This window comes from Tachypleus tridentatus, chromosome 2, assembly GCF_004210375.1.
Source record: "Tachypleus tridentatus isolate NWPU-2018 chromosome 2, ASM421037v1, whole genome shotgun sequence".
Classification (NCBI taxonomy): Eukaryota; Metazoa; Arthropoda; class Merostomata; order Xiphosura; family Limulidae; genus Tachypleus; species Tachypleus tridentatus.
Window position 1 is genome coordinate 62,089,626 of NC_134826.1, and position 20,373 is coordinate 62,109,998.

A 20,373-nucleotide genomic window follows, 5' to 3' on the forward strand; every position below is an offset into this window, starting at 1 on the left:
TCGTTCTCAATAATACCTAACTTCAACGCTAGATGTCAGCACCATACATGCATTTGACCTACTTACAAATTATTTCACTTTCGATCCAAAATGGCGTCACAAAAAAGTTACAAAATGAATAAGCATTAGAGTTGTATTTTGAACTTGGTTCGGAGTTGCCGTAACAGTTGAAATACTTGGCAGTTCAACAGGTTAAAGACAGAATAATTATCAATCAAACAGAGGAATTTACTTTCATAGTTAAGTTTATCATACTGTAATAAACAAATTCCTCCATCAGTATTAACATTCTTTTATTTTAACATATTACTCCTCAAATATACAGAATGTTACTTTATGCCTAACAAGTGCGATCAAAGCCTAAGCTATTTATTTATTCTTTTAATCAACAGGTAATGGTTTGCCTCTTTTATTAAAATAGTAAGTGCCTTGTGTCAAAATATAGTTTTGTGAATTGATAGAGGACAGTTGGTCTCGACGTTACAATATAATTAGGAAAGTTTAAGATTTCTCTCATGTTTAATGCACAAAAAATAACTAGAACTGATAATTGAATATTTGTTCATTTGGATTTGGTTTTACTTATGCATAAAGCTACAAGAGGACTATCTGCGCTAGCCGTCCCTGATTTAGCAGTGTAAGAGTAGAAGGAAGGTAGCTTGTCATCACCACCTATCGACAACCTTTGGGCTATTGTTTTATTAATGAAAAGTTGGATTGATTGCACATTTATAACGCCCATACAACTGAAATGGTGAACATATTTGGTGGAACGGGGATTTGAGCCCACGACCGTCAGATTGCCAGACAAGCCCTCTAACCATCAGACCATGCCGGGCCTCCTCATTTGAAAGCTACTTCTCTCAAGAGTCCTTACATTTATGATATAAAGAATGATGTAGCAAAAAATATAGAATTATACATAAAAACCATTGTATTTAGTCCTATTATCAAAGTAAAAATTAAAATCAGTTGGCCAATCCCATGTATTGAAAAGTACAATAATTTACTGCATAAACTTAAAAAAACTCTCTAACTGTTTTGATGAAATATCATTATCCACCATCTTTAACAGACAAGAAAAACAGTTTCAGTTATTGTTTGTTTTGAACTTCGCGCAAAGCTAAACGAGGGCTATCTGCTAAATTAGGGATGGCTAGCACAGATAGCCCTCGAGTAGCTTTGCGCGAAATTCAAAAGAAACAAACAGAAACAAAACCAGTTACTTATCGAAGCCTAATGGTTAGTATTACTATTAGTAACAGGGTCTATGATATGGGATCACTGTCAAAGGTAAATATACAATTTATTACGTGTTAAATCCACAGGTAAAAACATGAACCACTGCATGTTTGGTTGCTGTGCTATTACTTTTGGATATGTAGTGTATAAACGTTACATTGAAAACGTATTTGAAAACAATTTTCAAGTGACGATGTTCATTAACAAACCTGCTTGTTCATTATAGTAAGTGTAAGTACAATATTTGTGATGTTTCTACTATATTGCATTTTCTAGATTTTAACAAATACTTCAAGTCCCTAAGGCCTGAAAGTAATACAAGAAATCCATGGTTTAAACCATTCTGGGAGCAACGCTTCCATTGCAAGTTTGATAGCGACAATACTAATACATCTCGTTGCACAGGTAAGCTCATGTGTGTAAAAACGAATTTATTTCGTGATCTGTGTGATATAATATAATGTGGCGAAATAGCTAATGCTGAGCTGAGAACAAGGCTTGGGTCAGTGGCTCCAACAACTAATTTGTGATTAGTGATCACATAGAAACAGTCTTTTAGACTGTATGTTTTTTTACGTTTAATATTAGTTGGTAATATAAATAGACTGATATACAACGCTAAAAAATATTCCCTTCTAGCTATGCATATGTGTTACCTTGTTATTCAAGTTCAGAAACTGTTTCAAATCAACTGGTATTTATTTTATTCATTTTAATTACATAAATAAGTTGCAGTCACATAGATTATCTAAGTAGGTAATATAAATACATTCTTATGTTGATAATTTTAACAAACATGATATTATATACGTATCTTTGTTTTCCTTCTAATAATATAATATGTAATTAAATATTTACATTTTATGCCCATTTCCTTTATGGGCAGAGCACAAATAGCTCATTGCATAGCTCTGTGCTTAATTATGAACAAACAAATGATTTTAGAACCCAATGTTTCGCTATAACAGTCTATTAACGTTTTACTGTGTTGCAAGTACGTTTTTCCTACCAGAAAAATCTACTCTGAATTGGATATGGATAGCAAGAAAAATCTACTCCAAACTTACCAGGGGTATTAGTGTTTCTATATGGATAGCACGAGAAACCTACTCTGAACCCAGCTAGTATGAAACAGACGTAGGAAGCAGTAATTATTAATATTTTAATTCGTTTCAAACACGCAAAAAACTTACAAAGAATCACTGTTTTTAATTAGTTGATTTTAGATAGGGTCCTCATTTGTATATGTAATTCGATTTTTCTCAGTGAAGGATCATTGAATTAAAAGTGCAGGTTAAACCAAGTAATCAGTCATGTTAATAAAGAAGAAGTAGCGCTAACACTTTATAAGAAAATAGCAAACACAAGTAATTGTTTGTTTTTGAATTCCGTGAAAAGCTACTCGAGAGCTATCTGCGCTAGCCGTCCATAATTTAGCAGTGTAAGACTAGAGGGAAGGCTGCTAGTCGTCACCACCAACCCCCAACTCTTGAGCTACTCTTTTACCAACGAATAGTGGAAGTGACTGTAACATTATAACGCCCCCACGGCTGGGAGGGCGAGCATGTTTGGTGCCACCGGGATTCGAACTCGCGACCCTCGTATTACGAGTCGAACGCCTTAACACGCTTGGCCATGTAATAAATAATCAATAGATTAACAACATAGTATATAGATTATTTAAGTTATTTATTTTACCTACAAAAACACTTAAATAAAAATATACACCAATAAAATACTTTTCAAAAAGGAAGTAAATGTCTGTTTGTCTCTTACCTAACTACTCCTAGGTCACTGAGCCAATCTCAACCACAATTTGTAGAATGATAGCTTGAAACAAGGGACATGTTAATAGGTGTTCACAATTCCATCTCCATTACTGCTGTTATTGAACGTTTATTTTATTCGATGTAAATTAACATTAAGTACATTCATTGATTGCGCCAAACAAAAACTTTATCAAAGTTTATGTCCTCGGTAGGTCAAAGGTAATTCTTCGAATTTACAACTAAGATCGAAAGTTCGATTCAACTCGTTGAACACTACAAAAAGCTCGACGTAACTTTGTTACAAGAAAACACACACACAATACATTTTCCATAACATACGCAAAGTGTGCAGGAACTCATTGAAAAAAATGGCCGCCGTTATTGCGAAGTACGTAGACCAAGATAAGGCTGATACAATAATAACCACCATAACACTGATATAAAAATCAGTTTCTTGATTTATACCTACTTTATACTTTGACCCGCAACCTTACAACTTATTTCAGAAGACACTTCTGCAGCCAATGACCGTTAATTAATTAATAACATGAAACACTGTGAAAAAGATGATAAAACAGGGTGTTAAAAGTGGATAACAGAAAGTACCCCTACCACCACTACTTTTCCGTTACCTGTTTCTACAAAGGCAACTTGATTACCATATGATGTATACTAGGGATGTGGATACAGCGTGACGATACAAGCATCGCATTGTAAAGCCTTGATATGATTGTATCGATACATCGTCCGATATGATTCGATTTATGTGTGATACCTTCACGAGATTTGCCACACCTTCGGTAAATACTAAATTTTTTATACAGAAAACATCAGAATTTCTAATAAATTAATTTTTGCTAAACATTAATGTTTCAAAATAGGGGTCAATGTAATTACTGCTCCGAATGTAAAGCGATTTCCATATTCAGATTAAAAATACTTTTCTCCGTCTAAAACCGCACAATTTCTTTTTTGTGAAATAAATTTTCAACTTTTTCGATAAAAGTGCATTTTATTTGCTATAATACACTACCCTAATTTTATGTGAAGTTGGTCAGTTTGACCAGCCTTATAACCACTATAAAAAAGTTTTACACAAATGAGAAGTATCCTTTTTCTTCAGAATTACTTCAAATTGTAGCAGAAAACTACATTTGCTTACATTAAATAACTTAAAACTGTTAACACTGTACATTTGTTTCAAACTTTGTAATATACTGTTGGTAAAACTTTTGTATCTAGATACGTTATCGTATACCATGTTTTAAGTATATACATAGTTCATAAAGATATTACAAAACATTTGATAAGGTATTAATGAATACTGTAATAATATATTATGTTAGAAATAAATTGTGTGAAAGTTGAGATTTTTGCATTATTTTTCGTAACATCCACACAAATTTGTTGTTAAGTTCATAACCTGGACAAAGGACAGATACCTCAGGTTGTGGTCAATAAACAGTGTGTTAACAACAGGTGAACTTCTATAAACACTGCTACATGTTTAAAATATATCTTTTACTTGTACACATGGGTATGATTATAGATATCTGTGCTCTTTAATACTATTATATCAGTATCTACAGAATACAATATCAAAAATATATTCATCAACCATTGTGAAACCATAATATTCTGTAATGTACTGGTTGACATATTACTTCTATACACGTACATGATAGAATATCTAAACGTTATCGTAATTATTGTGTCTTGAAGTCACCACCTCTTAGAAACAAAGTTATATAAATATTTAAAAGATCTTTTTAAATAAATTTGCTTTCATTGATTTTTAACATTCTAATATTGTATCTTAAATTGCTTTTACTGATCAAAGTAAAATGAAAATTCTAGAACCTCCCTCTGGTGGATGAAAAATACCAAAAATGAAATTATTTACTTGTAGTAAATTTAATCATATATATGTATATCAGATTTTTTCCGTTTTGTGATTATTTATCAGATTAAGTCTTAAGTTATTATCTGCAATTTTAGTTTTTTTCTAAATTTAAAGTATTTTTAGAGACACCTGTAAATTAAAAATTTTGTTTTTATACATTTTACAGTGTTCGTATTTCAGTGTTATCTAGTAATATTATCAGATGGATGTTTTAATGCTTGTACATTTTTATCACAAACACAGAGTAATGTTCTATTTTTAAATCCAAAGAATGGTTCGAGAATTTATATCTCAATCGTCCTCGTAAAAGTCTAAGACTTTCAATATAACGAATATATTTAGTTTATAATCGAACGGTTACTTTGTTACTTAGAAAACAAAATTCAGTTTTATCAAGTAATTATCCATCCAGCCCCTTTCAACACAACTTACTTTAATATTTTTCTTTTCATGAAACTTTTTATGGTTTGATTAGTTAATTATATCTTCTAGTATAGATTTCTAAAATCATTTTAAAATTGAATTCTTTAATAATGTACTCAGGTGTGTGAATACAGTAATTAAATTTCTGAGAATGCTGTTATAGATATTTTACAAATTACATGTTTTTAAAAAATAATTTATGAGTTTTAAATTGAAATCGATAATTTGACCATACTTTAATTCGTGTTTTAGATTCTAGTTAATTTTTTCACTTGTTCAAACACAATTTTTTTTGTGTGTTAAACATTATTTCGATAATAATTACATTTGTTGATTTTGCCGATATTATTTCACTCTAGGAGATGAAACTTTGAACAAGTATGAACAGGAGGGATTAGTGCCATTTGTGATTGATGCTGTGTACGCCATGGCGCATGCGTTGCACAACATGATAAAAGATCGTTGCGAGTCTTTCTTGAAATGCGATGAAATTTATCCAGCTCCTACAGGAAATGAACTTTTAGCATATATTCGAAATGTTTCATTTAAAAGTAAGTACAGTTATGTGACTTTTTTATTAAAATTGTAATTTTATATTTTGTCAAGAATATTTAAACACGAATCACGAATCCTTATATTTTAAATTTAATTACAATTATCAAAACTAACTTAAGAAACTAAAGTTCCTTTGCAAATTGTCTTTATCAGATTAAATCTGGTTTTAAAATACATATTTACAGATGGAGAGACTCTTCTATGTTAGCGTACGAAGAATATTTACTAATGTATTGCAAGGTTATATAGATTGACTTCAGAAACTTCACTGACTGTTTGCTAAAGTTAATTGTGTTCAGATGGTCACCAATTATTCAATTAATGAAATAAAAAAGAAAATCAGATATGTTCTGATACTCACATGTGTTTTTTCAAAAAATTCATAAGTGGTTGAGGTTATATATATATACACACACAGTGCACTAAGCCTTTCAAATCTTATTCAAATACAGGAAGTATATAACATGCAAAATTCAAATACCTGTGAATTTTATTTAGTGTAAATATGACTTTCAAAATAACAATCATAATTATGAGTTAACGTGTCCACAAATGCAAGTTTATCATCTCACTGGTGTTTAAATTTAACGCCTTTGTGCTTGATTTTGAACCTCTAATACACTCATTATAAAAATTCGGTGAAATTGTTTTCTTTGAATTTCTTACCTGAAAAGGTCTATGTTGCACAGATATATGTTTTTGTTAAATCCATTTTTGTAAGTTATAAATAGGTGCATCCTAGATAAATGTAACATTGTTCAATTGAAGAAACATCAAAAATAATTCCGCGGTTACCTCAGAACGGCTGAGATACATTTTTATTTCAAGTGGGTTTCTCGTCATCAAGAATTCAGACTGTTACCTGGAAGTAAGAGCATCTAACTCAAGAACTTTAAGCAACAAAGACACAGTTTTTACCTGTACGCTACAGCAGAAATTCAGGGTTAAATGGTTCGAAAATTGAGAAACGTAATCTGGGTGTTTGAAAGTAGTGGTAATGTTATTCGCGTGAGTCCGATAACGTAACGATCTGAAGGACTTTGGACAACTTTCCGAAAACTGTTTTTTATTAAGACATTATTTTTTTATTAAGCTGATCCAGAACCAACAGCTATACCACCAATCTGATGATAAAAAATACCACTGAACACAAAAAAAAACTTATTTTTAAGTTTCAAACAAATTTTGAAATGTGTAACTCGTTTGAACCAAATTAAATTTAAACCTAACTGTGCTTTTTCTTCCGAAAGAATGTTAGAACTAGTGCAACGAACTTTGTTTTTAAAATCTATGTTCTGTACTTCAATAGAGCTTTTTAAACTATCTTTCAATGTAGAGGCATTAGTAGATTATTTCTTCAAAACACAACTAAGTAGCGAAGTACAGCACAATTATAAGTTTTAATATATGACACTATAGGTCTTAACAGACATTTTCCTTCACATATTTTAGGAAGGTCAGAGAAATCCCTGAATGACATCCTAATGGTTATTTCTGGTGGTATTTAATCCTAGTAGATATATTTACAATTTTATTTCTCTGATGAAAGTAGAACCTCCATCAAGCTTCACAAATATGGATGAATCACTCTAAACCATAATACGTTTTATCTAAAAAGAAAATTAAAATATTTTCTTCCTTTATCTGATGTAGAGTAGATAGTAGGCATGGCATTGCCTGATAGTTTAGGCTATCGACTTGCAATCTGTGGATTACTGGTTCAAATCTCCGTTACCGAACATATTCACCATTTTAATCGTGCGGGTGTTATAATATTATGTTCACCCCACTATTCACTGAGTAAAGTTTAGCCCAATAATTAACAATAGGCGGTGTTGATTACATGCCTTCCTCTGGTCTATCATTGCTAAATTAGGGACAACCACTAACGGTGGATGACGGAAAAAGACATGGCAGTCGATGGTCAATGTTCAGAGAGCATATATCAAACACCCAGGCATATGCGCGTATTTATATAAATGTGTGTGTATATATACACATATTCTTACTTGTAAACATAAAAAGGAATAATAATACCAAGTATTTTAATATTGGTAGCAAGAAAAATGAAAATAACCATCAGCATAAACAGAAGCTTAAATCTTTAGAAGTTTCAGAACTAGTCTTGAAACACGATTTTGTTGATGTTGTAATTTGTCGAGCATTCTCAACAAAAAGATTAAATGTGTAAAATATTTTTACTGTGTTCCAATTAATAACTTGAAGTAATCTTCTTCCTATAAAGTACTTTCATGGTCGAAATCCATTTCAACTCAGTTCTCCATATTACTTTTCTTCTTTTATTTCTGAGTTCTGAATTGATAAAATACTTTCCAGATTACAGTTTCAAAAGTGAATCTCATAGTTATTCACAGGTGCTGTGCCCCGCTTCATATAGAATAACATGAATGGGAGAAGTCGAATGCTTTCGGAATTGAACTTTGTGTTCGTGGATTCTCACCCGACACAGTACGTCGTACTTTACTTACTACGGTTTGGGTAATCTTGTCTCTTTCTGGAAGACCCTAGCGCCTCACTTTGATCCATAATTCTTTGTTCACCAGTGCCATAAAGTAAAAGGAATATCCCAATCTTAGAAGGTTTAAAACTTCGATCAGAACACATTTTCATGGGCTGAACATATCGAGTCGAGAAATTATGTTTTTTACCCTTGCCAAAATCAGTAAATATCCTTGTCATCACACTATCTGTGAAACCCTCATGTAATTGTGATACATTTCATTCCGCCGCGACTTTGTATCTGCTGTAGTTGTCACATGACTTTCATTTGTCTATTAAAAGCATTTTTATATAACTTACTCAATCCTCTTATATATATATAGTTCGTGAGAAACACACACACATTTAACAAGTTAGTGTTTTGGTTTTTATCAATACCCCAATTTTTGTTTATAAGTATTGCGTGCAATGGTATGTCTCGCTACAAAATGTAATTCGTAAAGTTTACGATAAACATTTGGACTTTTTTTACTATATAACGTTTAAATTTGGGAAGTTCTATAACTTACTCCAGTTACGAACACGTAGACATTACGAAAAGTTCAATAATTAGTAATGCTCATTGACAAGCGTGATATAATCCGTGAAAGAACTGGTAATTCACTGTTTGTTTGTTTTGGAATTTCGCACAAAGCTACTCGAGGGCTATCTGTGCTGGCCGTCTCTAATTTAACAGTGTAAAACTAGAGGGAAGGCAGCTAGTCATCACCACCCACCGCTAACTCTTGGGCTACTCTTTTACCAACAAATAGTGGGATTGACCGTCACAATATACGCCACCACGGCTGGGAGGGCGAGCATGTTTAGCGCGACGCGGGCGCGAACCCGCGACCCTCGGATTACGAGTCGCACGCCTTACGCGCTTGGCCATGCCAGGCTTAATTCACTGTCTCAGACTGGTTAGGACCAGGCGTGGGCTAGCAGTTAGCGTTAGGATTGCAAATATGAAGGTCCATGCTTTGAGTTTAAGTATACCGTAATAAACGCTCAGCATTTTCAACAGTGGAGCGTTATAACACCATTTGGGTTTAGAATAGGTGTATAGTAGAAGGGGTGTGTGCTACTAATTACCTTTCTTTCCATCTGCAGTTTTAAGTTAATAATTCCTGAAATTTAGGGTTCCTGTCTTGTCTGCATAGCCTATGCATGACATATGGTGCTGTTCATGTTGAAAATATCAAATGCCAGTTTACTCAGGACAAGATTGTTTAGGCTGAAAAAAATCAGTATACTCAGGATAATACCTTTAAGTTTGAAAATACCAGTTGCCAGACTACTCAAGATAACACTGTTCAGGTTTAAAATATCAAATACCAGTCTACTCAGGATAACAATAAATATTTCTTAATTATAAACGTCAATATGTTCATCAACAGTAACCAGATATTGTGTTGTCTTTTGTTTGGATTTTTGGATTTTGCGCAAAGTTACACGAGAGCTGTCTGCGCTAGTCGATCCTAATTTTGCAGTGTCAGACTAGAAGGATAGCAGCTATTCATCACCACCCACCGCCAACTCTTGGGTTACTCTTTTACTAACGCATAGTGGGATTCACCCTCACATTATAATGCCCCCACGGTTGAAAGGGCGAACATGTTTTTTTGTGACGGGATTCGAACCCGCAACCTTCGAATTACGAGTCGACTGCCTTAACCACTTGGCCATGCCGAGCCATTGTCTTTTGTTAAGGAACTTATTTTTCATAGAAGTTAGAATTATAGCAACGTGGTATTAGTTTCAAGTTATTAAGGTTAAAACAAAAACTAACATTCCTGCATATCACCAACACTTTCTCTACTGGATATAATTTCAAATGGATAAAATCTATTGATTCACCTAAGGCTCAATCAATCTTTTGGTCTAGTCTCCACTTACTCATGTTATATGATAGTTCCTGTAGAGTGACTATTAAAAAAAAAAAAAGAATCGCTGCGCAAAGACGTTATGTATCCTTTCTGTCACCGAACTAATTGTATTAGTTATTATAGAGAGTAAAATTCTTTTCAGTTTATAGAAGAATTAATATATCAGATAACTAGTTGGAATACCCGTTTCCCGAACAGAAACTGCGCAAATTTATGATTAATGAAAGGTTATTTTAAAATATGAAAACCTGCTTCCTATACACGTAATTGTAAAAAACGCACATAGAAATTGCAAAACACAAGAGGTGAAACCGTAAATTTCCATGTATCTCTGCATGAGCTTTTTCGGGCGAGATCCTTTAAGATAAAATTCGTATCTATCTAAGCCTTGCAAGTTTAAAGCTTTGTACTAGATACCATTCGACGTATTGAACTGGTTGTGTTAAATATAAAAAAATCGCAGATGTAAACCTAAGCAAGCAGTGTTACATCTAAAATATTTTATCCGTGTCAGGTTTCGCGCAAAGCTACCTAAGATCGCTATCTGCCTGCGTATATCCATAACTAATACTGAACTGAGGAATTAGGAGGAATACAAACAGCCAAAAGCACTTCATCAAACTGTTGTCTGATGGAATACTAGAATTTGATTGAAACTTTAACAGCGCATTCAGCCCAGAAACGTGAAGCGTATTTAAGCGGCAATAGAATGGGGATTCATAGTCAGTCCATGTCAATTATTACACCACACCTAGACATTCTTAGGAGTTAAATATAAGGCTAATTATACTAGAAGATTAAAATATATATATGCCATACTTGCACGTTAAATAATATGTACAAATATGGTTCAAGTACTGCTTTAAAGCATATCGTATGAACAGATATTGAGCAATGGTAGGTCACGAGTAATTTTTTGCTATGTAATTTGTGTGGTGTGTCAGCTTCAGACCAATCTTTATTGGTTTTTCATGAGTTAAAAGTTTTAAAAGAGTTTAGCTGAATAATAATATTTTCACGATTTAAAAGTTTTGCCATAGAAATTTTGCATTTTTGAGACCTTAAAAGCAAACAAAAAATGTATTTGAAACGTTACTTATCTAATAACAAAATGTTAAAAACACAGTTTTGATAATTTCTCTAAAACTATACGAAATATATTTTAAAACGTTGCAAGTAAATGTTGTTATTTGAAAAAAATGAAATATTATTGTTTCCTAGGTCCTCAGGGAGGTAACATGGTTGTTCGGTTTAACCAGAACGGAGATGCTCCAGGAAGTTATCACATATTTCAGTTTCAGCAACAAAGAAAGGGAAAGTACGATTACCAGGTTATTGGTCAGTGGACAGAAGAAAGGTAAGTCAAAACTATGTTATCCTGTCTGAATTGTGCTTCATGTTCATAAGACTGGAAAAATATCTCCATTTGTTTCTTCTTCTCGTAAAATTTAATGTGTATATACAGTTACGACAGAAAGTGTTCGTATCCCGAGTGGTTTTGTACTCATAACTTAAAAAGTATCACGATTAGGATAATAAAAGTAGAGTATATTATAAATGTTATACTAACACACATCTACAAAAGATTTTATGTAAATTAAACAACAAATACACTGTTTATAAACAAATAACCAAACACAGGAGGAGCAGAAAGTGTTCGTACAGTTCAGAACGTGTGAAAAAACTGATATTCCCGTAAAAAATTTGTTTAGTTTGGCGAATAAACTACATTATACCATTCCAGAACTAGACAATGGGTTCATAATTATTGGAATTTAGCCAGCAAAAAAATTACTTCCGGCAATTTAGCGCCGTATCCGTCATTATCTGCTTGGTCATCATGGCGAACAAGAAACAACTGTCCAGTGATTTACAAAACCGAATTATTGTAAAATACAAGTTTTGTATGTCTCTTTCCGGTATTGATACACAACTTAATGTGCCCAAATCTACTGTTCAAAGCATAATTGCCAAGTTTAAGCTTACAGGATCAATTGCTAACCTCCCTCGTTCCAGACGTCCCACCAAAATTCCAGAGAGAACAAAGAGGAAGGTTCTCAAAGAGGTTAGTAGGAACCCTCATTTAACACGTAATGACATACAGAAACTGGTAAGGGAAACTGGGGTTGAAGTAAGCACCTATACAGTTACGAACATGTTACGCTCTTCTGGGTTCAAAGCATGCCGTCCTCGTAGAACTCCATATTTAAAGCCTGTTCAGTTAGAAGCACGGTTGAGGTAAGCAAGAAAGCATGTAGATAAACCCTTTACCTATCGGAAGAGTATTCTTTGGTCAGACGAGACTAAAATCGAGCTTTTCTGCCACAATGATGTTCGCAATATTTTCCGTAAGAAGGGGGAACGAAATCTTCCAAAGAACATCGTTCCTACAGTTAAACACGGAGGTGGCTTGATCATGCTGTGGGATTCCTTCAGCTCTTCTGGTGTAGGCAGCCTTCACCACGTCAACGGAATCATGAAAAAAGAAGAGAACGTTGATATATTAGGCACTTATATCAAGAATGATGCTCGGAACTTGCGGCTTGGGCGTCGTTGGATCTCCTAGTACGACAATGACCCTAAGCACACATCGAAATATGTGCAATCCTGGTTGCAGAAGAACCATATAAGTTTTCTGGAGTGGCCATCGCAGTCACCCGATCTCAACCCAATTGAAAACGTTTGGCATGAGTTGAAGATCAGGGTTTATCAGCGTCATCCAAAAGACTTGCAAGAGTTGGAGGTTTTCTGTAAAGAATAATGGAAGAAAATACCAGTCGAGTACTGTCAAACTATCATGGAGGCTATGAGGAGAGATTGCGCCAAGTAATTCACCTAAAAGACTATACAACTGACCATTAAAGTAGACGCACGAACTCTTTCTGGCCCTCTTATGTTTGGTTAATTGTTTATAAACAGTTTATTTGTGGTTCAGTTTACATAACATTCATGTAAATGTGTGTTAGTATAATATTAATAATATACCATACTTTCATTATCCTAATTGTGATACTTTTTAAGTTATAAGAAAATAACTACTTACGACGCAATGGTACGAACACTTTCTGTCGTAACTGTATATTTGTGAAATTAAGTAATTACATCCGAAGAAGCTAAGTGAATAAACCAAATTTGATTAATTATATTATAACCATAAATTTTTAAGCCATAAACAAAACACATTAACATGAAACAAAACACGCTAAATATTGTTTCATCTTGATGTGTTTTGTTCAATGGCCTAAAGGTTTCTGGTTATAATACACATACACACATTACAGTCACTAGACGATGTATCTACTTAGCATTAAATAAAAACCATGCTAAAGACAACGATGTAGGTTGTAAGTAACTTGAAATATACATGATTACGTGACCAAGAATTGTTTTCGTTTCTAATCAGATATTTTGTAGCAGAAAACATGAAATAACACAACGTAACTTCAGCTTTGATTGTTTTTTTCAAGATGGTAGATGGCCACACAAGTAACAAGGTGATACTAACAACTATGAAAAATTATTTATATGCCATTGTGGAATGGATTCTGTTTTATTTGGTTGAGATTAGATAGAAAATAATTTTGAAACATTTCATGTTTGCATGTGTTTTCTTACAGCAAAGCCACAACGGGCTATCTGCTTAGCCCATCGAGAGTAATCGAACCCTGATTTTAGCGTTGTAAGTCCGTAGACCTACCGCTGTACTAGCGGGGGTCGTCATGTTTGCATTGGTGAGGTCAGATAAATAAGTAATAACAGCAAGCTGGTTGAAATATGTTACCCAAGTACAAGTTCTACTTTTGTTCATTACAAACTTTACAATTTACAGTTATTTAGTGCATGAAAATAATATCCAACATGTATAGGAAGCTTTGATAGAAAAATATTAGTATGTGTTTTAGTATAGTTCACACTAGTGTACATCAGAAAGAAGATGAAACAATTCAGTAGAGTACTAAGATGGTTTCAGGAATTTTTTTTATTATTTATAACACTTGAGTTGGTGAGGTAAAAACTTTAGTTGTGTGTGAGGCCAGTATTACATGGTAGCTTTACGCAGGTTTCTAGTAACATAATATACTTCACACGTTACACTCGATACATTATACAACATAAGACTTGACGTCTCTTTTATAACTGATATAAATAGCGTTTAAACCAAGGTTTTGTGTCCTCTAAACCCAGCTGTTCTGATGAGCTCTGGCACTGGACAGAGACCTCGTCAGCAACGGTCATACAGCACGCAAAGTATGCAACTAAGAGCTATCATACATTACACTTAGTGTAAAATCACACCAGCTACTAATGGAGAGGGTTTGATTATAACAAACTCACCATAAGTCTTTAGTAGCCTTTGAATAAGTTAAGTTTCTTTCTCATGTTTTCTCTTTAATAGAGCTTAGACAACATGAAAAACACAATCATTGCAGCATAGAAACTGCCTGAGTTATTATGCATTAATTTGTCATCTCGTTCTTATGTTTTCTTATAACAAAGCCACATCGGACTATCTGCTGATTCCACCGAAGTAAATCAAAACCCTGATTTTAGCCTTGTAAGTCTTACAGCGGGCGACTCCTCGTTCTTCAGTGTATAACATTGGAGTGCAATACACAAGTTGTGTGGCCGAAATGCTGTTGTTTCTTTTAATCCGTACGCGATCAGTGAAGAAAAATATGTTTACAATTATAACCAGTTTTATTAGGATGTAATGTCACTCGAAAAACGTATGAAATTATGTGTAAAGAAAGTTATAGTAACTCCCAATACATTCGCTATTAATTTGTTCCGTATTCAAAATAAATGAACTGACTGTTTTTATTGAATAATACACTAGAAAGACTGGAGAAGTACATCTAAAAATTCCTTGAAAACCCCAAACTCAACATTTAACTAATTAACCTAAACAAGTGAACCTTTAAAAAATCAAATAATTCTAACTTTATCTAATAAGACCAGGGCCGTAGTCAGGGTTTCTGTTAGGAGGAGATATGCCAAGAACCCTCCCTTCTCGAAATAAAAAAGAAGACTGATGCTCCTTTCTATAGAAAATTCTTATTACAAAAATACTTTATTTTTTCAAGATAAATACAGTTTGCACACATACATTGTATTTTAGAAAAAAATATCTCTCTTTTTCTTTTGTATGAACGAAAGAAACTTTGAGGGGAAAAGCTATGCCCAACCACCCCTGTCTAGGTCTTGAATGAAGCTTTGTTTTACTAGACAACGCATATCAAAAATTCATTAACACAGTTTTAATATTATTATTTCTATAGCGCTTTGTTCTGAATGTCGCTGTTAAATAAAATGTTTAATGGGTTTCTCTTAAGTAACACCAAATGACATATTTTAATTTGATCGCCTTAATCTTACGGAATAATCACCATTTAAATACGTTTTATTTTCATAATTTCAGGCTCACCCTTAACATGAATCTTGTTCAGTGGAAAGGAAACGATAAGGTGGTTCCAATGTCCAATTGCAGTGACCACTGTCCATTCGGTCACATCCAACAGTTCCAACAACAAGAATGTTGTTGGATGTGCATTGCCTGTCGAGAGGACGAGTACATATTCAATAACGAGTGTTCCTACTGTCCCAAAGGTTACCTACCGTGTCAAAATAAAACCAGTTGCATCAAAGTTCCTCTTAAGTTCATGACCTGGAACAGTCCCTGGACTATTATCCCAGCGGCTTTTGCAGCGTTAGGAGTTTTTTGCACATGTTTTACATTCACTGTTTTTCTGTATTTCAGTAAAACTCCAATCATTATGGCATCAGGACGAGAGCTGTGCTATATGCTTCTCTTAGGAATAGCACTTAGTTACTGCATGAGTTTCATAATCCTGGCTAAACCAACTGTTTTCATCTGTACGTTGATGCGAATAGGTTTAGGATTATGTCTCAGTCTCTGCTACTCTGCTATTTTAACTAAAACAAACCGAATCTCGCGAATATTTAACCAGGGTATTCGTAGTATCAAAAGACCCAACTACACTGCTCCAGGATCCCAGATACTAATTTGTCTCGGATTTGTATCAGTGCAGTTAGTATTCACTATAGCTTGGCTTATAGTGGAGCCTCCGAAGCTACGAGAGACTTATCCTACTAGGACGTCAGCTGTTCTACAGTGTGGCATCTCCAGCATTTCAATGATCGTGTCTCTTATTTACAACATGCTGTTGATAGTACTGTGCACTGTCTACGCTTTCAAAACGCGACAAATTCCTGAGAATTTCAACGAGGCCAAGTACATTGGCTTCACTATGTATTCCACGTGCATCGTGTGGTTGGCTTTCATACCAATTTACTTCAGCACAAATAACGACTTCAAGGTAACGTTAGCGGTGATATGTTCAAATGGTAAATATAAATTTTATGACGGAATTAGGATGACTATTTATTTCTATTTATAAAACATCTCCGAGCACATTATAAACCATAAATTAATATATATGTATAATATACTTATTGATAAGATGTTCCATGAAGAGAAAAAACATATATACTTATTTCAACTTATTACAGAATATTTTATGGAAGTAATCGTTTTTTATTTTAATAATCTAACATTTTCTTATGAGTTGTTTTTTTTATAAGTTTACCAAGCAGCGATTAATATCGCATCCGTAACTTTGGACATTTAATCTGGCTAAAAATGCATACTTACGAATACCTGGTACCATATTTCAATATCTTTATGTTTATTTCTACCATTCCTAAGGTAGCTGTTATAAAAATTCGACTCTAGTAGTAAATCAAAATATGACCACTAACATAACCAAATAAGTGCCAATAATAATACATCAAACACTATAATCAGTTCATTCCGTTTCGTAGATTGTTCTGTAAAACTAGTCTTCATCAAGCTTCTAGTACTAAAACAAACTAATATAACGAAATGAGTGCCAATGGCGGCACATCAAACGTTGTACGCAACTGTTCTATAATAATAAACGATACCGATTTTATCTTATAGTTGTTTATTCATCTTGGGTAAAAATCGTTATACTTGTTTGTAGTGGAATGATTAATACTAAAACTACACAACGTGGTTATTAAACTTGTTTGTAGTAAAATGGTTAATACTAAAACTACACAACGTGGTTATTAAACTTGTTTGTAGTAAAATGGTTAATACTAAAACTATATAACATTGTTATTAAACTTGTTTGTAGTGGAATGGTTAATACTAAAACTATATAACATTGTTATTAAACTTGTTTGTAGTGGAATGATTAATACTAAAACTTAATTATTCAAAGTGTATTCGACTCAGATTTTACATTGCAATGTTATTAATAATATTTATTACTTTCTAATTATTCAGGAATAGCATTTTGTTTCTAATTTATAAAACAATGTTTATTTACATGAGTCAATATGTTGTATCTTTCTAGTTTTTTGAGTGTGTGTTTTTGTGTTTTTCATATAGCAAAGCCACATAGGACTATTTGCTGAGCCCACCAAGAGGAATCGAACCCCTGATTTTAGCGTAGTCTTTTGAGATTCCAGTGCCCATGATTTTAGTGAACATTCTCTTATGATATCGAGACATTTAACTTTTAAAAAATATTATTTTCCACACTTTTAAACACATTTAAGTTTTGTTTTAAATTCACTTTCTAGTAGGATTCTGCAATTTCCAAAACTGGTTGGACATCACTAATCTCTCTTAATGGAAATTTAAAAAAAAATAATTTTATAAAAGCTTTTTAAAATAGGATTATTCATATGATGCTTTTCGTATCTTTTTTTCATAATTAACATTACACGTAATTAATTCCACAAAAACACTCCAGTTATGTAAAAATTATAAACCGAAAGATTTTATTATTCTTTTGATTTAAAACTTTATTGGAAACCTTTATTCGTAACGTTGTTTGACACAAACTAAAGCTTATTACATACCTATTAATGTAAATAATGACCTGTATTTCCAGAATGTATCTTTATTGACTCAATATTTCGCTATTTCAGATTCGTCAAGAACTATGAATATCCTACAAATTCATTGATATAATTTTTGGACTTTTATTCTTACTTTATTTTACACTGACGTTTATTTAAATGAGGTTATTTCTTTATATCACAGGTCCAAGTCTCTAGTCTGTGCATCTGTATAAGTATCAGTGCCACTGTGACATTAGGCTGTCTCTTTATACCCAAGGTTTACATTTGCCTTTGCCAACCTTATAAAAACGTCAGGCCAGTTGGAAAGCAAAGTACCACATCGGGATCTTACTGTCATAGTATGCGGTTTAGAAAATCGAGTGCCAGTGCCGCTTTGGCCTCCGTCGCTACTGCAGCAATTATTGGTGCCACTAGACCAGCAACAGACTCGTCAGACTTTCGGTCAACAACTAACGACGAAGTGTCTCCCAGTTTGGATGAAAGCAGTTTAAATTAATACTTTTTTACACATTTGTAACGCGTTTTGTCCGATGAAAATGAAAGTATCACCTCTGGACAACAACTAATGGCGAAATTTATCACACTCTAGACAAAATGTTGATATTCTCTGTCATCTCTCGTGTTAAATAATGTGAAGCTTGAAAGTAACGCTTTTGGAATACTTTTTAATATTATAAAACTTCCTCACCTAAACATGTGTAAAACTGTTTGAAAAGTGACTTTTTCCAACAAAGAAAAATATATAATTAAGAAACAAACTGAAAATCTCAGGAATACGAGACTTTTATAAGTTCTGAACAAATTATCACAGACAATCAGTGAAATTTAGAAAACGCGTTTCGATAATGGCGGTCAATAAGACGTTCTGAAAGATCCACACTGATATCATATGTGAATCTCTAATACTGTGACTTCAACTAAATATAACATTCGTTACTAACTGTAGATGCTACACTGTTTATAACATTTATCTATTGCAGAATAAGCTGATAAAACTTGATATTTTATATAGCATTACTATAGGGCTCAAACCACTGATACGACCTTCAGCTACGGTTAGAAGTAATAAACAGAAATAAGATGAAACTCAGATGTTTAGAAATATGCATATAAGCAGTGTCACGAATGTGATCATACGTCTGCGTCTGATTCATTGACATGCTTTGTTTTGGAAAGGTTCACGAGTATTTACCGTATATTGATCAACGGAAAATTTTGAGCTTCAGTTATGTTTGTTTTACGAAATGTGGTAAAATTATATTGATTTGATTAATCTATGTGTAACAGCTTAAGTATTTCCTGTAAATATTTTTTGGTGCATATTACAAATTAAATAGTGTGAAGTCATTTGTTTTTAACTAGTTCCCAGTGAAGTGGCATTAGAGATGTAAATCAGAATAGTCCTAGATAAAACAAAAAACTTCTTATTTAAACCTTCAGATACTGTTCACAGACATCTTTGGGGCTCATATGTCTGTGAATGGTCTTAAGGGATATAACAGACAAGTTTGTTCATCATTTATATATTACTGACTACAATGATCTTGAAGATATAATTGGAAAGTTTGTTCTGTAGACAAATCGATGATATTTTTTAACCGATGACACTGTTAAATTTCCTTTTAAATAATTTGGTTTGTTTTGAATTTCGGGCAAAGCTACTCGAGCGCTATCTGTGCTAGCCGTCCCTAATTTAGCAGTGTAAGACTAGAGGGAAGGCAGCTAGTCATCACCCCCTACCGCCAACTCTTGGGCTACTCTTTTACCAACGAATAGTGGGGATTGACCGTACATTATAACGCCGCCACAGCTGACAGGGCAAGCATGTTCAGTGTGACGGGGATTCGAACCCGCGACCCTCGGATTACCAGTCGAGTGCTTTAACCACCTGGCCATGCCGGGCCTAAGAAAGAAGATTCAATAATACTCAGAGAAGTAAATCATATATAAATATACTGTTAGAACACAATTAGTGAATACAGATACAATAACTCAAGCCCAAAATAAACCAATACAAAGGAACACCTTTATACCTATATTAAAAATAATATAATAAATAATAACAAAATAAATATATAAAATTATATATTCAAACATCTAAGCACGCCCCTACATTCCGACACTCAGTTACACAACCCCTTCCAAACATGTGGTCAGCTTCCGGTTATTTCACTCTTCC

The 20,373-nt window shown here is 33.4% G+C and overlaps 1 protein-coding gene across 1 annotated transcript in view; it reads left to right on the plus strand.

Moving 5' to 3' along the window:
* Window positions 1-20,093, plus strand: part of LOC143243961 (metabotropic glutamate receptor 3-like) — a 61,694-nt gene extending 41,601 nt beyond the window's left edge. Inside the window, exons 5-9 of the mRNA XM_076487838.1 lie at window positions 1,519-1,647; window positions 5,697-5,888; window positions 11,499-11,634; window positions 15,697-16,615; window positions 18,376-20,093. Of these exons, the coding sequence (XP_076343953.1) occupies window positions 1,519-1,647; window positions 5,697-5,888; window positions 11,499-11,634; window positions 15,697-16,615; window positions 18,376-18,690 (1,691 nt within the window). The 3' untranslated portion in view covers window positions 18,691-20,093. The remainder of the gene's footprint in view (window positions 1-1,518; window positions 1,648-5,696; window positions 5,889-11,498; window positions 11,635-15,696; window positions 16,616-18,375) is intronic.
* The last annotated feature ends 280 nt before the right edge of the window (window positions 20,094-20,373 follow it).